The sequence below is a fragment of the Acromyrmex echinatior genome, chromosome 13 (genome assembly GCF_024713525.1).
Source record: "Acromyrmex echinatior isolate Ae372 chromosome 13, ASM2471352v2, whole genome shotgun sequence".
NCBI lineage: Eukaryota > Metazoa > Arthropoda > Insecta > Hymenoptera > Formicidae > Acromyrmex > Acromyrmex echinatior.
The window spans coordinates 9,211,403-9,231,225 of NC_141864.1; the positions used below are offsets into that span (position 1 = coordinate 9,211,403).

Here is a 19,823-nt window from a genome sequence, read left to right on the forward strand (position 1 = left end):
TATAATCTGTGAACGATCACAATCTCCTCGCTGAAACAATTCGACGAGGTTTTCTACGGATTGCTTTCCAATTATAAGTCGCGGATTTCGGTTTTGTCCAATCTCGCAAGGCGATAATTCGATCCACTTCGTATCTTTGTAAGGGTCTCCCATTTCGTATATTAATCCCTTACAAATCGAGCTCTAGAAAATCTTTTTCTTGTTCATTCATATCGTATTTGAAGCTCGTTTCCGCACCTAGATTCCAATTATAGTTTCGTTCTTTGGAAGAAAGCCTTCCGTTTTCGCGTCATTGTACCATCAATTTTTTTCGCAATTCGGTTAATTTTTTAAATTACAGATTCGTTCATAGTTCAGTGACGATATTATACATTAATGTAATAAAGAAAAGTACTGATACAATAGTATTATAAACAAAAAGATTCATGAAATAAAAAATGCTAAATTAGTTACTCGCTGTAACGTCTAAAATTCAATATGTACATTCAACAAGAGGTAACATAAAATCCGGAATAACAGAACATTTTTCGCGCAATTGATATTGCTACCAGAAAGATCTCATGTTTTTCAATATACGTCTTTGTTTTAGTTTGTTTCAATGTAATGTGTTTGTCTCGTTATTATATTGTCAATACCATATAAAATTTCTTTCTGACATGATAAAAAAAAATAAAAACTATGTTAATATACCAAGTACTTTAATATAACTGAAATAATTCTTGCTCTATAAACAAATTTTCTTAAAATATTCTTCTGTTTTGTAAAAAAAAATATTTATTGGACATTGTTTATTTTATTTTAAATAATAAAAAATTATTAATAAATATGAATGGACAGATTAGGAAAAATTAGAATAAAATTGGTGCATATGATATAAAACTTAATATTTATTAATAATCGTTAGCATATTATTTCTTTTTTCAAATAAACTATATACTGTTTATAATACTATGTTCAAAAAATATGTGTAAATTAAAAATAGAATATAAAAATATTATCTATCTTTTTATTCATACTTTAATAATATATTGAAAAGATTCTTTCTCTCTCTCTCTCTCTCTCTCTCTCTCTCTCTCTCTCTCTCTCTCTCCCCCTCCCTCCCTCCCCCCCTCTCTCTCTCTTTCTCTCTCTCTCTCTCTCTTGGAGAAAGATTCTTCTTCATTTTTTATAACATTTTTCTTTGCAAAAAAATATAGAAAAACAAAATATAGAAAGACAAACTTTGAAAGTTATTAAAAATTCCGAAAAAAAAAGAAGAATTGAAACAACGTATCTAAAATGAACAATGTTTCCCTACCGTATTTTATAAAATTAATCTTTATTGTAAAACATAAAAAATAATTAAAATAATTATAATTATTATAATTAGTTTTATGTTCTAAAAAAAATGTCGGATAATTTTACTTATTATAATTTTTCTTTTTTCTCTTTTTTACTTTTTATTTTTTTCAATCAAAAAAATTTGTTAAATCTGTAGTATAAAATTAACTTAATACAAATCGCCACTGCTCCTAGTAAATATATCATTATTTTTTATTAAAACGATAATTAAATTTGACACTATATCGTGTCATTTTACATAGTGTCAAATGTAACCATTGTTTTAGCATAAAATAACAATATGATTGAGTAGAAGCAGTGGCGACTCACATTAAATTAAATTTAACAGAATATAGATTTAACAGAGAATGTTTTCATAAATAATCGTAATATAATCAAACAAAAAAATATGTGACATTATTTAAAATAGTCTAAATAACATTATTAATATCTATATCATATCTGTAGTGTTCTTAATTATCATTTTCATTTTTTTGCAAACCTTTTCTTATAAATAGAATATTTAATATACATATATCTTTATTGGATTTAAAGATAATGTTTTGCAAAAATCTCCCTCACTCAAATCGACAATAAATCGACGATTAGCAAATTATGCATATTCCATACTTAATATTAATTATAATTTGTTCATCCATTTTAAAGCAATAGAGAGATGTTCCATCTATCAATAATATTCTTTTTTTCTTTCTTTTTTTTAATATTTTTAATTTTTTCAAAAATGATAACCATGAAAAATTTATCGTGAATTCAAACTATTTATATAAATAAATAACAATATTCACCGATTTATTCAAAATTAAAATAAATTTCAAAGCAAGATAAAAAGTTATCTATTATTTTATGCAGTAGCGGAGTTGCGTTCATATTTTAATATTAATGTGACATTTATGTAAAAAAATAAGAAAGATACATTATATTAATAGATGGTGTTATATAAAAAATTGAGAATAGCAGATATAGAGATGTGATAAAAATGATCGATTCTCTGGTTTATTAAAATATCATTTTAGATCTTATTTAAATATTGTTTTTATATTCACAATAAGAATATTCACTAGTAATTACATTAATTTGTAATATATATTCTTATGTTCCTAGCTCATTATATGTTTTAGTATAATTTTCACAAACTAAATTACTTCAATTAAAAAGTTGATTCTTTACTCACGAATATGATGCGCAACAGCGAAGTTAACAGCAAAATTAATCTATAACACATAAATATAAGAAAAAATTTAAAAGTATTCAAAATAATTAACATTCTTAAAAAAAAATAATTATTTTGCTTGTTAAATTTTATATATTCACATTTTTTAAAAATATTTAAAATAATTATATAATTTTTTAATCTTTTTATCATTAAGCATATTTCATAATTTTGCAAATAAAAGTCTCTTTGTTTTATAATTTTCATTTAAATCTAAAAAAGATAAAAAAAATAATAAAGAATGCTATACAATTAAAATAGTACATATATAAAAAAGAAATAACTCACCTCAAGGTTGCTCCGCCGTCACCCGATGCCTCCTAGACCTCCTCTTCACAGATTGTCAGAGTTCGTTGCACTCATTCACAACACCTGCATGAACACAATTAATTTTTATTGCACTCCTAATTTTTATTTCACGCACGCTTATATTGCGAAAAAATGATTGCAAAAATCGTATGATCGCGTAAAACTACAAACATTCGATATTCGTAACGTCTCACAAATTAATACAATAAACGAATTTCGTACCGCAGAGGGAATTCGCGAAAATTAGCGCGCGGTCAATTTTCAGCGATGTACCTGTTGCTCCTATCCATTTTCATGTATTTCCCGTATATATAATAATAACAACGTCAAATATAATAATGTAATTCACCTCTTATGTGAATTATTATCTTATATTAACAGAAAGTTCCGAACGTAAATAGATATGAATTAAAATAAAAGGTAAATATGTATCTTTGCGAAATGAAATGTTCGAGAAAACAGAAGCTTCGCCGAGCATCCATGTAATAAATTTCAATGTGGATAAATTTCTACGTTTTAAAAGTTAGTTGTAGGAGTTTGTTCGTGACTACAATGGCTGAGAATATCAATAATCATCATAACGCATGGTCGCATTTTGCGTCTCGTGATAATTCTCGCAATGGCATTTCGAAAATGAACAACCCACTCGAGTTGCTACCTACTTCAAATATCACCTTACAAATGATAACGGCAAAGCGATCTTGAATAAATATATACGTATCGTATATCTATACCACAAATGGCAAACGCTGAATATCGCGTGCTAGCTATTGCGTATTTTCAGGAGAAATATTATACGCCGAAATATCACACCATGTATTACGTTCCTAATTGCGGTCTCAATTATTTATTCATAAAATGATGATATATGGCGCAGTTCTCTGTTTCTCGAATTACTTCAAGATTCGTGTATAGTACTCTCAATTCGTTAAGTACCTAACAAACGCATTAAGTATCTAAAACACTTACATTCGCGAAAAATTCAAAGCTTGACGATGTATTCATTTAAGTTACAAAGAAGTCGTTATAAAGAAGTAATCGTCGAATATTATGAAATAATTACAATTGCCTCTCTCTTATTTCGTCGCTGATAATCAATCTCGATTTAACGAAATCAGAAATCGAAGAAATTAAGAAATCACGCAGAGAATAATCGCGGCTCTTAATATCTGCCGCAATGTAATTCCGACGAGCAATGTAAAAACACGCGGAGCGACTTGCGCTACTACCCCTTCACTTGAGCTCTGGCGTTCGAATGATAGTGCCGCATAGCGCGACGACTGTCTGACCTTGTTTGCCTGACGCAGCACGGCGAGCATGTTTACTACGCACCGATTTTGTCTACGTAACGGTCTTTTCTTTTCTTTTTCACTCTTCAAACGTTTGATTAGTGACGTTCGTTTCTTTTGTCAGAAATGAACATCAGTAATCAAAAAAGAAGACAAACATCGAGATTTGAGTATATTTAACGCAAAGCACTTCTCTTTTATGTGTCTCGCATGATTTATATAAAAATAATAAAATATTTATTTTTAAAATATTAAATATTTTAAATATTTTACGTGAATTGTACGTCACGGAAATATTGGCTAGCACGCGTACCAATATTTCTGTGACACAGTCATAAGCCGTATATTAAATTCCGTTATTACTTGTCAGATTCTCTCTTGGGATAACATATGTTACAATTTTATTATCATATAATGTTAAACTAATATTTCTTGTTACCGTTCCTTTGTATAAATTGACTTCTTATATTTGGAATAACGAATTTGTGGAGAATGAGGTGAGTCACTTGGTTTTTTAACGAAGAGACAAATTACGGCTATTTTCAATCAGAAAGTAGAGAAATGTTCATTCTCAATGTTACATAAATTTGAAATTCAACATTGTCACAAGATTATTGTTAAAACATCTACGATAGCATTTATGGATTCACTGATGATGGTTTGAAGAAAACCGAAACATTCGAATAAGATGGTACAGACAATTATAATTATATTGTATAATTATATTTATATTTTATGTAGACATTATTAGTCACACAACACACAATTATATTGAAATTTGCGCAACAATTTCTGCGCTATGTTAATGCTCTTATAGTCTGATATATTTGATTATATTTCTAAAGTATTATCACGAGAAATACACACAAGAGAGATGTCTCGCGTCAAGTATACGCGTAACAGACCGGTATTTACAAGAGAATCTAATTGAAATACGATTCTCGGAATAAAATATATATATATATATTATATATATATATATTTTATATATATATATATATATATATATATATATATATATATATTGAATATTCTATCTTTCGCGTTTCAAATTGAACAAAAGATTACTATCGTTTTGCATTTCGTTTTGTCGACTTAGACCCAATTGCACCAACGTTATTTTGACTTTAAACAAAACTTAAAAACTCTATCTCGTTTTAAAGCGAAAGAGAAACAGAGACAGAGTTTAAGTCTTGCTTAAAGTCAAAGTAACGCTGGTGCAATTGGGTCTTATTAATGTAAGTACAAAATTATTATTACTTTTCTTTGCGTATTTTTCCGGAAAAAGTAATCCGTGAAGTAATCCGAATTATGTGTATAATCCTCTTAAGATCATTGGCTCGTGCACACATTACAAATCTTGATCCAATGTTACTGTTGACTTTAAGATCCATTTGTTTACCACGTAATTCCTCGTTCAATCTTCTTTCATGTTTCCTCATATATGGGGACTCCATCCTCTGAAAAAATAAGATTAAAGTGAAATTTTAACTCAAGAAAGTAAAAAATGATATCGCAATAAAAATATAATTTATTTTTTCTTAATTTATTAAAATTAAACATTATCAAGATGCAAAAAATTCACGAAAATAAATTTTATTCTTTAAACTTTAATATACTTTAATAGAAAAAAATAAATTTCATTTTATGCGATAATGTTGCTAAAAAAAGAATAACTTAGAAATTAGTAATCTTAACATTTTTCAATTAGGATTTTCGACTCGTATTAATCTCCAGAAAAAAAGTTATTAAAGTATTTTATATTGTATACGGTATAACCATTATTTACATAAAAATTTTCGGGAGTGTGTTGGAAGAACTCGGAGGATTAGAAAAGAAAAAGAGAAGAAAATAGAAACGCAAACACGGATTTAGTGGACCCTAGGCGACGGTTTACAAAATACAAGGATTAAATGCGTGGACACGTAAAACTCGAGATTTAAGCAAGGCCACCGCATTAGGAGAATCCTCGCTAGAGAATCTGCAATGCGCGTTAAAAAGACACTCGGAAATCATTCGGTGCTCTACTTTACAGGTAAGTTCCGGCGGGAGTTCCGCCGTAGTTTTCGGGAGTGCGGTACGCCGAGCAAGGAAAGGGCGATGACGCTGCCGACGATACGTCGGAATCTGCCGCTGAGTAGCGACGAGTACACGAGAGGGTACCGTATGAGCTTGCAAAATCGACCATTTTGACGCGTGGCGAAGCGAGTACCGTGGAAATCGACAAAAATACATCTCGACCTCATACCTGACATGCAAGCGAATATCATAGCCGAGACGGCGTTTAACGGTGGGATGAGAACGGGCTCAAATATCGACACTCATTAAACCGATCGTGCTTAGGCCATAATAATGGTGAGCCGTAGTACATACATACAGTAGTTAATCCTTTCCAACCACCTCGCCTTATGGACATCGAATTTATTATTAACTTCATCCCATTGCTAAAGCTTAATGAGATTCTACTAGAATAGAGGAGGATGGAGGAGGAACTAGGAAATCTGAATCAGTAAAGAGTATTGAAGGTAGAATAACGTTTTAGATTTATACGCAGTACGGACTTTATTATTTATTGCATTGTATCTATTGAAATAATGCTTGTGTAGAGAGACGCTGTTAAAATGTTATGGACAATTAGATTACACAAGTAGATCTAGAGGAAGAAAACTTCCAATAGTTGCAAAATAAACAATAAAATTAAAACTAGGCAAATGAGAATAAATAACCGTGGGAATTAGTGTGCTGTAATGCAACGTTTAGAATTACAGCGCACTAATTATAGCGCGGATATTTACTCTTTTAATTTTATTATTTGAATGAGTTGAGAGCTATAGATGTTGTTGTGACAAAATAAACATTTTATTTAATGTGCCATTTTCAAATATGAAGCTTTAGTAGATTTATCCTTTTTATATTTATTGTTAGACTTAGATTATGCTTATTAGATCGGACATATAATTAATATATAATAGACAGGGGCGCTTTGAAAATATTTTTTTAGTAACGAGAATGCAGAAAATAATTGACACAGCAGATTGTTGATTTATTAGAGGATAATCGTGCGTCGATTATGCTTTCCCTGTATTTATTTAATGAAATATTTAATAACTACGAGAGAATTTCAATCGATTCCGGATAACTGATACTGAAATCATGATATTAACATTTTATATTAGCGATTGTGTAATTATCAAATATGTATACAATACACAATTATATAATTTGTCAAACAAATAGTTGATACTTTGAAAGAGACGCACGTCTTTCCACGTGCAAGAGATTTACTCTTAAACGATAGCAATCGCGAAAAATGACTCTGAATCTAATAATTATTACGTTCCAAAATTATCGTGTTTCGCATGAAATGTTCATTTTTGAAAGAAAGGAAAACGTTACAAATCGAAAGTGTGAATATCGAAAGTGTGACGAAAACGAATAGTGATAATTTAATACAAAAAATAATCAAATTCAAAATGCCTTTGAAGGAACTGTTAGTAGAATTGATGTGTGTGAACGAATAACGGACATGTTGAGCATATCTAACAAGGGATTAATTGAAATACATGGAAACGAGTTTCTGAAAGCGATACTCTGAATACAGAAGCCAATGGTCGTCGATATCGAAGTTAACTTTTCAAACTTCTTCAGAAGATCGAGAGAACTGATTCCAAATCTCCTAATACCCGGAGGCTTATCCAGCTACTGATAGAACATCTACTGATAAAATCAAACAAAGCTTTTTTAAGTAGATACAAATAGAATTCGATAGAAGCAATCATAAAAATTGATTAATATCCATTTCTATCAAAGTATTACAAAGAGTAGGATTAACTTTAATCTCGGTTTAATTTACTTTTTATCTTTTTCCGATCTTTAGAACACACACACACACACACAACTAAATAAAAAGTAAGTTAAACTGAAATTAATGTTATTCTACATTGATAGCAAAGATCCATTTCTATTAATATAGTATAATTTTTTAATCTCAGCTAACATTCAACTAACTCTTCATTGTTTTCCAGTTCTGAAAATTAGAAAAAGATAAAGAATAAATTGAACTGAGATTAAAGTTAATCTATATTAATAGAAACGTGCCACAAACGTAAGAGCCGATTCCATCAATATAAGATTAACTTTAATCTCAGTTAACTTACTCTTTATCTTTTTCTAATTCTTAGGGCTGGAAAAAAATTATGAGTTAATTGAATCGAGACTAAAATCAAACTACGATGATAGAAACGGGCATTAAATAAAACAAAGAATTGAACCAAGATTAAAGTTAATTTTGCATTAATAGAACAGATTCAATTAACGTCAAAAATTTTGTGTCCGCATTCAGCAACTCCCTGATGTAATTTTATATCAAATGATATCTGTATGTAATGATAACCGCACGTAGCATTCGCATCATGTTCATGAACCTAACGAAATTTAAGAAAAACTAAACTAAAGAAGTTATCTGTGATTTACGGATTTCACGCTCAATTGAATCAAAATCGCTCTGAAAATTCGAAATCTTCGAAGGTGATATTCTCTCTCTCTCTCTCTCTCTCTCTCTCTCTCTCTCTCTCTCTCTCTCTCTCTCTCTCTCTCTCTCTCCCTCCCCTCCCCCTTCCCTCCCTCTCTCGCGAAATATTAAAAACGGATGAATATTTCGTGACCTTATGATCCCGATGAAAAATCAGACTTCAATTAAAATCGAGTATACAGCGGCATCGGGCGTCATTAGAATAAGTCTAAAAGAGACGCGACTGGTACGAATTGTGAACAGAGCCGCCATCTTACGCATACGTGAAGTTCGAAATATTTATTTAGATCAAAAATTATAAAAAGATGAAATCAATGTAGTTAGGTTACGAACATAATAATTACCTAGCGGCAATCACGCTTCCGATGCACCTCGGCGAGAAGCTAAATCAATAATTAGTACAGAGAATGATTCCAATCGACTCCAATTCCTCCCCACCGAATCGTAATAATCGAAACGCAGAGGAGCGTCAATAAGTACCGAAGTCGCGAAATTGGCGATCGTGTACGACACTCAAGTAATAATGAATTTCATACGCATATTTCGAACAATTCGATCTTCACATCACACGCGAGATTCACTCTTGACAAAGCAAAACTACGCGAGAAATACCGAGCGATTCGAACGCGACTTCGCGAACCGTCGTGGCGTCTCCCAAAACTGGCGGCGATTTGAAATGATTGAAGTATCGAAGTGGCGGACCAATCGCGACAGCGGGAGCGCGTGACGTAGCAAGTTTCGCGGGTATTGAAATGGGCCAATCGCGGCGTAGTAATTTCGTTGCATCTCCCGCGTTGCTTGCACTTTTTGCACTCAGAATCTTCGCTTTCTCTCTTCAATAACCGAAATGTCGTTTGTTACTTACTGAAAACCAACACTTCATGTGTCGTACGACGAATTTTTTAAGCACTGTTGACTAATTATAGAACAGAAAAATTCGGGAATTTTTCTATCCTACAGCCAATCAACAGGCTTCAAGTGCAAATATTTTTACAAGCAACATGAATAAATCTAACGCGAATTCGGGTGCACAATGGCGCACATTAAGACCGCATCGAGCGCTGCAAATTGAGGTAGCGAACTAAAAATTAGAGTTCGATCAATCAAATAAATTAAATTTTAATAGAATTTTAAGAATAATTTAAATAATAAAATAATAATTAATGTTAATAATAATAGTATTAATATCAATAAAATAATAAATTATTTTATTTTATTTTATTTCCGTTTTGATTAGCTGAATTTAATCTCCAATGCGTAATTTCTGATATTGGCTTTTTTTAAGCCACTAAAATCTTATGTTCACAATACTAAAAATCAATCTCAAACGGAAAAAGAATTGATCAATCGCATTGTGATGGTTATTCAAATGATTTTATTTTCTGATCGAAATTTCAGAGCGACTTTTAACATTGTGGACACAAAGCTTAAATTCATATTAAATAGTGTTGGAATAAAAAAATTGGAATTTCTACGATTAGGACAGAAAGGATCAAGATTCAAATTCAAATTACCTGGAATGGCTGAATGCCAATTTCCTGTTCGTGATCAGTCATCACCGATATTCTTTTCCATCATATCTCCACGTGAGATTCTCTGCAAAAAGAGAAGAAACGAAGAAAAGAAGATGTAATTCAAGCAGGCTAATTATGAAACAATAGGCCTATTCTTTTTGGCTGAACTTTTGTACTAGTTTATCTTTCTTCCTTTTCTATCCAGGAGGAAAGAAGAGGAAAGAAGAGGAAGGAAAATGAACTGGTGCAAAAATTCAGCCAAAAAAGAACAGGCCTAATGACAGGCAAAACATGCTGAAAGCAGTCGTACATCACATTATCTTTTCGATGTACTTCGATTCACTTTAGAGAGAAAACAGACAAAAACGGAGCTCCCGTCTGTCCTCGCCAAGTATCAAGTAAGTAAGAATAACAAAATCGCCGCCGATAACAAAATCATAATGATCGTGTGAAATAGCGATAGAACACGGCGCTTACCTTATAATAAATTTCGTGCGCGACATCTCCGACAGTTCCTGGCGCACAAAACTCACTTTCAAACGATGAAAATTAACGAGAAATGGAAAGACGGAGAGATTCGAACGCGCTACGATACGTTACAGGTTGCAGGCTTCCAGGACTTTTGACCGCGCAAACCGACTTCGAGAATCGCAATATCGTACTTTCGATACTGCAATCGATGCGCGAGCCAATCACGGTGATCGGATCTGTCAGAGCGATTGCAACGCAACGGTGGACCAATCGCAGCAGTCGATTAGTTTACGAACGAAATTTGAAATATCGAAAAATTGTTATTTCAAATAAACAATCGCTGTAATTTCTTCTCAATAAGGATGCGTTCCATTCGACGCTTACAATGCTCGCGAGCATCATTTGTCCTCGTTTAATATTAGATAAACAATAAAAATAAAATGATTTAAAGAGTTTTACGAGCGTCAAGTGAAACGTTGCCAAAAATAAGTAAATATATACTAAGTAAAATATATACTAAGTAAAATTAAATTAAGTATGTCTAATCTTCGAAGTTAGCAATTACCTTAAAAATTCTCGATTATATTTTATTCCCTTCCATTCAATCTTTTCGTAAAATATAATATTTAATAATTCACACCATTATGTAAAATTAAAATCCTGAATAGCATAAGACTGTAGATATTGTAGATATTGGAATGTACAGTGTCAAATTTTTACCGCATAAGCCTTTTACATTTCATTTTTCTCACGCTTATCTATTGACTGCAATGTCCTGTATGCTAAGAAAATTCCGCAGCATTTAAATTTAATGTATTGTACAAAGTCAAAGATCACAAATCTTATTATATTTTCTTTTAAAGCAAATGATCACAATTTAATGCTTCGCATAATTTTTATATTTTTCATCTATGTCGCACTTTTCTTTTACGTTATACAAAGGTAGATATCTCGATCTGAAACTCAAATGATGATTACACGATACGTGTACGTTTTTTTTTTTGCAGGAAAGTTTCGCAAGGAGTTCAGACGTACTTTCCGATGTTCCCACAACGGTGGGACCTGCGTCCATAAAAGCGGATACGTCACGGGTATCTCGGATCCGCTCAAACAGAGATTTCGGAATTACACGAGGTCGAATCATACCATGTCCAACAATAATAATGTTCGGCAAAGCACCGAGGTCATACCTCTCAGTGCCATAATCAACATAGCGCAAAACAACGAGAAACAGGAGTGAGTCTCGTTCCTCGTATCCTAAATCTGCGCCAAATATTCTTCTACGCAATTTCTTCAACCAATGGAATCCAGTTTCTCTTAACGTACCAAGACATCTTCAGATTTTCAATAATTAACGATTGAAAGAAACTGATTCTTAAAAGATTAAGACGAAACGGTAGGTAAAAAGTAGGTAAAAATTGAGAAAAATTGCGACAAATGATCATTTTCAGAAGAAAAAGTTCATATTTATTATCGAAGAAAATTGTAATTAAAAGAATATTTGGCGAATTGCGCTTTGTGTACAGTGAATAAGGTATAATCTCTCTAAAGTCAATAGCTCAGTACATCCATAAATGTAATCAAGTAGTTCCTATATAAACTGTTATATAAGTAAACCTCGTTCGCAATGAACTTTCTCGAAGTTCTGCTGAATCGAGATGAACTGAGTTGTATAGTATTCAATTAATGTAATAGGCAATTATATAATGTACATGAGTCCGCACGATATTATTAAAATTTGCTGCTTTAAACATTTTACTTTATTATACTGTAGATATAGATGTAGATAACAATGTACATCACAGATTGATAACTGAGTGAAGACCTAAAGAGACGCATGATAAAATTCCAAAAAAGTAAACGTAAGAGTGTAAATATAAAGCGTTATATACCTATTCCGGCACTTAAAGCAGTTATACCTCATTTTTTTCGTGTCACTTGCAATATTTATCTTTTTTCTTATAATACATTCGACATTTCAATCAAAATATATCTACAAAGTTTAATAAAGTGTATGTAATCCTAACGTTTAAAGCTTAAAGTTATATTATATAAAGTTATTACTAGTGATATTATATATAAGTTTTTTTATAAACTGTACAATATGCTACAGCGAATGTGTTTATGCTCGCTTCGTTTCCACTTACATTTACATTTTTATTGCGTAGAAGTGCCGTTTATCATGTATAAATTTCCTGCCGAAAGTTTCTATTTTTTTCTCAAAGAATTTTGTTTAAGGCTTTGTATAACTTTGTGTAGTTATACTCTTAAATGTAATTAATCATGGCGAGTTAGAAACAAAATTAATTGATCGTTTTGTCTCAATCGCTCTCTCGCTGTTTTTTGTAATATATTTGCAAAAATAATTGTCTTACTTCATTAATTAAATACTCTAGTATATTCAAGTTAGACCTTAGATGCGCAAATATTGATATTGCGAAAGAAAAAAAAATACTCTGTACTATCTTTATGACAATGGTCGATTTGTATCTCTATAGAACGTGCAAAAACGGCTAGTGAAACTTAAAGCATGTAAATAAAATATAATAAAAAAGGATTCATTATAATATGAAAGAAAAAACTAAATAGACATTAAATCTGTTCACTTCTGTTACTTTCTTACGTTTTCTGTCCTGTAAAATAAACTAACTAGTTAGTTTATCTCATTCTTTTTTTTTCAAACGAGGCTGGGAATCGAAAGAGGAGTGTAGAAATGCGTTAAGAAGGCAGATGGAAAGAACAAAAATGTTAAATGTTATTCAAATTGCATATAAAAAAAAAGAAAATTGTTTTTATACATGTACAAAGATGCACACTTACGTTACTCAATGAATTGTATTTTGTTAATATTATAACTACAAACATTTCTGCTCTGTAGGTAGTCATAACATTGAAAAAGTATATGTATATAGGATTATAACATGTCAGTTATAACGTGTCGCAGTCATGGCCCGCGCAGAGCTGCCGAGTATATTATATCAATACACGATTAACATTCCTCGCTAAATAATGACCAGTTATAGGTAGACTTCAATATGAAAAGTTATTTCATCATTATTTCATAATCCAGGCAATAACGTTAGCACGAGGCTACTATTTTAGATATTATTACAAATACGGATTATAGTTCCTATAAGTTAATACGTTTTTTACATGCTTTAAACTTATATTTAATAGCAGTTAGTTTAATTCGTGTATCGATTCTTTGAAAAATTTCTTTACCTCTAGGTAATAAATCAATAAAGCTTTCAAAGCTTCGAATCCGTCACTGCAGTCATGTTATTATTGTATGAAAAAATCCATTTCGATAAAGAGAAAATTTCCCGACAATAAATGTCGGAAAATAACGAATCTCGTTTTTTTTTCTTTTACGGAAATGAATCTTTTTTTACTTTATTTCGCAATTTTAATTTAATTTATGCATTGTATGTATCATGGTCTCTTACCTCATATGTGTTTCATAAGCTCATTTTCAACGAAACTCATACACGAATAAGGCTTTAATTAATTTTGATCTAAAATATAAAGCATATAAAACAAATACCGCAAAATAAATCACATATAATCTTTCGCTTTTAAATTAATGTATAAATGGCTATAGTGGCGGATCAGCGGCCTTAAAGCTATGAATCGCGACGTACACGTCAGATAGCTAGTTTAATGCAATAACTGCATTCGAGAACATAATTTTAACGTCTCTCGATCTGTTATAAAATATAATGAATTCACTAACACACTTCCCCAAATATAAATTGGCTGAATTAATAATTATTCTGCGTCCCTGATTCTATAGCGAAGATTACATGCGCAATTGCATTACAGAATAAATATACAATTATGGATATGCGAATTGAACTATAAGACTTCGCCCACGCGTGTTGTGTATAATCCATGTAGTGACACTTCAACTCGCAGTAAATCGCGGGAGACGTGTGAATACGAAGCGCAATAATAATCACACTTTTTAGGCTGCAGCTTTCTCAACAATGGTACTTTCGGGAATCGCGGATTCAATGTTACCTAATTCAGTCTCAACGCTAGCCAATGTCGTTGGACTGTGCGAAACCGTATTCTTTTCATTAGAAGTCGCTTCTAATAGTTCCTTAACACTGACGCTATCGTCCAAGTTATCTTTTTTAACGAGTGACATGTCAATATTTATATGAGAGTCAGCAGTGGTAATCATCTCTACCTCCTCGTCCATATTGTTCACTGTTCTGATCGTTTCCGTATCTTGATCCTTCTGGGATTCCTGATTCAATGTGCTTGGCTGTTCGGTTTGCGCACTGTCGAATTGTCCCGGCACAGGTTTCTCGTCACTTTCCACCATGTTACCACTCTTGATTTCTTGTTCAGTCTGTTGTTGCGTGTTACTGCTAGATTGATTATTCTGATACTGAGTGCTTCTACCTCTTCCTCGACCGCTCTGCTGATTATCAGGTGGTGGAAGAATAGGTATCGCTGCTTTCGGTCGCCGCAAAGGAGCTGCTTGCTGCTGTTGCTGCTGTTGTTGCGCAGGACTATAGTAAGTACATCCTTGCGGTTGGAACAATTCTTGGGGCGGCGGTGGACCCTGAGGCTGCAGTATTAAAGTATACAAAATTAAATACAGAATGTTCATATTGTTTCATATTGTTTCATATGTTCTTATCTTTTTACGATTCTCTTTTTCTTTTTGGTATTTATAAACATTTATTTTTCTCACCTGTACTGAAGGATTATATCCCTGATAACCTTGAAAGTTTGGTGGAAATGTCGGGCCATTTGGACCGGGAACGTAATTAATTATACTAGGTGGTGCTGTTTGAGGTGGTATGAATTGCGGTGGTGGTACTAAGAATGGTGGTGGTGCGTAGCTAGCAGCTTGTCCACCAGGCGGCAGAGAAATAACAGGTTGCCCTGCCATAGGTGCTGTGGCTGGAGCAACCGAAGAAGACTGCTCAAAATGACTTTGGGGATAACCTGCAACGTTCACGCATGATAAATTTTTGCAATATTTCGTCAAATAATTGAAAATAATATATTATTTTTAATATATTTAGATGGAGATAATTAAATAATTTATATATATATATTTTTTTATTTTTATACATATATGTATGTGTGTACGTATATAATTTTTTCTTACCTTGAGATTCTAGAACGGCTCTTGAATTTCCAGCTAGGTACGCGTATGCACAAGCGACACATTAATTTTAAGTACATGCTTGTATTAGGCCATGTAAAAGCATATATCATAAGAAATGGATTAGGAACATGCGTTAAAGAAAGATAAAGTATCAATATGCATCATTACCTTGAGGTGGAAAATATCCATGTTGGGCATGTTGAGATGGATAATTCTGTTGTGCGGAAGTTTCTGTAATAGTAGGTCGTTGACGAAGACTGGAATATCGTTTAGGTCTATTTCCAGAACTATCCTGCTGTTGCTGTTGTTGCTGTAATGTTTGCTGTGGTGAATGCGTTTGTTGTTGATGTGATTGCTGTTGTTGTTGCTGTTGTTGTTGTTGCATTCTAGGGGGTACTGTGTTTGATCTGTGTTGATTGGTGGATGTGAAAAAACCTTCTATATAAATTAGAAGAAAATAATAAAAATTAGACATCGCATCTATAAAAATTTAAGCTAAAACCATTAATAAGAAGATATTGATTTAGGAAGAAGGAACAATTTCTTTTTTTACATTTATATCTCTAAAGATGTTTCTCAGTATGTCAAACTCCATTTTTACATAAATTTAATTCAAATTTTTAATTATCAAATTAGATTTTTAAATTATTCTTTACAAGTCTTAAGACCTAGTATATATAAACAATTTAATTCGTAAACCATAAGCATATCGCTCAATCAAGCGTTCTAAAACGTAATTGTAATTGTTTAATTTGCATAAAACCTTTTTATATGTGATGATCTTTATCATCAAAGATTTACTTATTATGAATATATCTATAAAATTTCTTATTCCTTAAATACCATTGTACTTGACAAAAACTCACTGTTGTGTCGTGCAGGTTGATGATACTGACTACCATCATTAATATTAAGTTGTTGTTTCATATCATGAGCAAGCTGGTGTTCTTCATTGTGCTGCGCGGTATTATTTCTTCGATTCTCTATTGTAACCGGACCCGGGCCGCGCCCTTTTGCTTTATTCTCAACTATTCTGTTAGTGACCATGTTGTTATTAGCATTGGACTTGAAACCTCTTCCACGCGTCCTACTTGCGACCAAGCTTACAGACTCCTGGGTGTTCCTCTTGTTATTCTCCCTTGATAATGGCTTGGTATTAGTCAACTTTTCTGCATCACCGCCAGAACCAGTGTTTCCATTTGTATTTTGATTTTGAGTAATGTGTCTACCGTCCTTTTTCCAGGATGTATTATTCGATTCATCTGATGCCTTATTTTCACTTCTGTAATAACATTTTCGTCAAAATACCACCTTTTTACCAATAAAAAAACTTGTTTATAAATACAAAAAAACTATTGCACATACGTGGATGTATTGGAAGCAATAGCGGGCTTAGTTTTTGCATTATCCTGTTGAGATTGAAGTGGTGGGAAGTTTTGAGTTTTATTCTGTGTTTTATTCTTGCTGCTATACCAAGCTGACGAAATTACAGGTTCCTCTACTTTGTTTGGAGTATTCTATATCACAAAGAAAAATTGATAAACTTGTAATAATTAATCGTGATAAGCAACGTTGTATAATATATTTCGCGACATTTACCTTACTATTACCAAGAGCGGGAAAATCTTCGTTATTTTTATGGAAGCGTCTATTATTTCCTCTACCAGTTGTAGTCTTTCCATAAGCATCTTCATCTTCCCAATTTCTTGTGTATTTGTTAGGTCCACGACTGTGTGAGAAAATATGTCATATATATAACATAATTAAAAAAAAAATCAGAATTTAAAGAAAACAAAACTCTGTAATAAACTCACCCATATCTTCTTCTCCTTCTAGCTCTAGGTGGCCCTTCTTCATTTCTAATATCATAACCATATGTTGCTATTAATTCCTCAGGTCTTTTTGGAGCTTGCTCTTCGTCATTGTATCGATCGTGGTCCCATCTGTCTTCCTTATCTTTCCACACCTTCTTTTCTTTGGTTTCTTTTGCATTCGTCTGCTGTTCTGTGTTATTCTCAGTTACTTCGTCAGTTGTACGATCATCATGCTCGTAAAACGTTCCTCGTTTCGGTATATATTGCGGGTTACGTCTATCCTCGTCATCGTCCAACTTCTTCTGTGGTTTTTCCTCTTCTTGCCCATCTCCACTTTCACGTTGTTCCCCGCCTTCTTGTGATTCGGCATCTGAGTCGCTTTCATAAATGTCACATTCTGAATCTTGATGTCCATCAGTTTGTTCACTACTCTATAGAAAGAAAAAAGATTGGTCAATATAATATTAGGTGTAGTAAAAAGAAATCCATTATTTTTCCAACAGATGGCTTTAGTAATCTGTATTACGCGTAGACGAGATCTATTAGAAAAATAATGGATTTCTTTTTACTACACCTAATATATTCGAACTGATTTCAAATTATTTTTGAAAATATATATCAATAGAATGTCAATCAAAATTTATTTGTGTTAATTATTTATCAATTTTGTATTTTTAATATGTATCAATTATATACATAAATATTTTTTCATTTTTCTACGATTAGTCCTTATCTTCAACCTATTGATTCCTTTGATTAGCTATCTGTGTAATCTTTATTTAGTCAATATTATGATCAAAGAAAAAGCAGAAAATAATGCTTTTGTATATAATCCTGTTAAATTACATAAACTAACTAAAGTAGAAATAATTGATTTTTTTCTCCTTATCTCTTTCTCACTATCTTTTATTCTTCATATTTTTTGTACAGTATATATTAAAATATATATCTAAACTAGCAATTAATCTTGCAATAATTCTTTTGCAGATTAACAGTTAACTTTCTGCAAACGAAAGATTTGATTAACTGTAACATTTTTTTTATTAATTCTATTATAATATTAGGTGTTGGAATTAATTCGTAGCATTTTACAAGTGATGGGAAGTACTTTCATTAATGTATTTTTTAATGCTCATGTGAAATAAATAACATTCTTTCATTAAAAAACGCTACGAATTAATTCCAACACCTAATATAATATCCAATAATACATATCTTGCTAATTAATTTTAAATAATGAAATAAAGCTTAGAGATTGACTAACAAATAAGACTAAGTTTCAATTTTAACAGAATAATATAATAATTGAATGCAACTCATTCTGAATGAATTGATACATCCAAGCAAATCAAAAGCCAATAATTTCTCCCCTCCCCCTTCTCTCTTTCTCTCTCTCTCTCTCTCTCTCTCTCTCTCTCTATCTCTCTCCTTCTCTTTTAGTTAAAGTATCCTTAGCTAAAAGCAAGAAAGTAGATGAAGCAATTGATAAAACGATAAAAAATTGTAGAAATATCAGAAAGAAACATCCAAACTACAAATAATATATTCATAAAAAAAAGATATCTGGAGAATCTCTATCAGTACTGGTCCATGACCTCCACGATTAAGCCATAAAGCATAGACTTTCATGACACTGATTGAAGATAAAATTAATAAGCGTCGAATAATCGGTCTTCCTAATCGCTGCATGTTTTCAGCTGGAGAGATTTTCGTCTTCGATCTTTCAAGAGAAAGTTCGCCTAAGGTTTAGGGGGAAAATCGCGAAGCGCGCGCGGAAACGCAGCGCTAATCCGAGCAAATGAGGATGGATCCTTCACGCGGATCGAGATTCGTCTCTCAGGGATTTACCCTCTCGGCGATAATCGAGTTCCACTTACTTGAGTTTCTTTCGTAGCGTTTAGCTCCTCGTACGAATCCGAGAGATCGTCGGAACCACATGACTGATTGGATTTACGACGTCGCCGTGTATCCGACATTGCTTTGTTCACCACTGAGAGATATTACGCGTTTCGTTTCCTCGTGTCGACCCTGAGAACGGATGAGAAACAAGGGGAAAAAAATTGCTCCGAATCTCCGCGAAATATCCCGCGATGCGTCGAGCCGTCTCTCGTCATGAAACCGAACGTCCGTGTATTGTCAAAGCTCGACAAGAGTGACGAGTGTTGACTCTGAATCAGCGGAAACACCTGGTGACAAAAACGTGAACTTTCTCGGAA

At 32.3% G+C, this 19,823-nt stretch overlaps 2 protein-coding genes and 1 long non-coding RNA gene across 7 annotated transcripts in view; 1 reads left to right on the forward strand and 2 right to left on the reverse strand.

The window, feature by feature from the left end:
- Positions 1–12,093, forward strand: part of LOC105143113 (orexin/Hypocretin receptor type 1) — a 48,793-nt gene extending 36,700 nt beyond the window's left edge. For 2 of the 3 annotated variants that reach the window (XM_087412439.1, XM_011051158.2), the window contains one exon: positions 11,673–12,093. In XM_087412439.1, coding sequence (XP_087268565.1) covers positions 11,673–11,905 — 233 coding nt within the window. In that variant the 3' untranslated portion in view covers positions 11,906–12,093. Of the gene's footprint in view, positions 1–6,184; positions 6,505–11,672 lie in introns of all 3 variants that reach the window. The other variant, XR_015547114.1, reaches the window with a different exon arrangement.
- On the reverse strand, positions 1,174–11,673 carry LOC147907618 (uncharacterized). 2 transcript variants are annotated; one of them, XR_015547117.1, is made up of 5 exons: positions 10,672–11,673; positions 10,195–10,276; positions 5,410–5,609; positions 2,840–2,923; positions 1,174–2,552 (listed from the first exon to the last, which is right to left on the reverse strand). It is a non-coding gene; the product is annotated as an uncharacterized LOC147907618 (long non-coding RNA). The 2 variants fall into 2 exon arrangements; XR_015547116.1 differs by having other exon boundaries at positions 10,195–11,673.
- Positions 12,094–13,398: 1,305 nt separating the features above from the next.
- On the reverse strand, positions 13,399–19,796 carry btz (CASC3 exon junction complex subunit). 2 transcript variants are annotated; one of them, XM_011051153.2, is made up of 9 exons: positions 19,485–19,796; positions 17,608–18,038; positions 17,393–17,522; positions 17,159–17,310; positions 16,660–17,075; positions 15,962–16,231; positions 15,794–15,826; positions 15,371–15,627; positions 13,399–15,244 (listed from the first exon to the last, which is right to left on the reverse strand). In XM_011051153.2, exons 1-9 carry the CDS (start codon positions 19,581–19,583, stop codon positions 14,630–14,632), a joined length of 2,403 nt encoding a protein of 800 aa, XP_011049455.1. In that variant the 5' UTR covers positions 19,584–19,796; the 3' UTR covers positions 13,399–14,629. The 2 variants fall into 2 exon arrangements, with proteins under 2 accessions (XP_011049455.1, XP_011049456.1); XM_011051154.2 differs by lacking the exon at positions 15,794–15,826.
- Between the last annotated feature and the right edge of the window lie 27 nt (positions 19,797–19,823).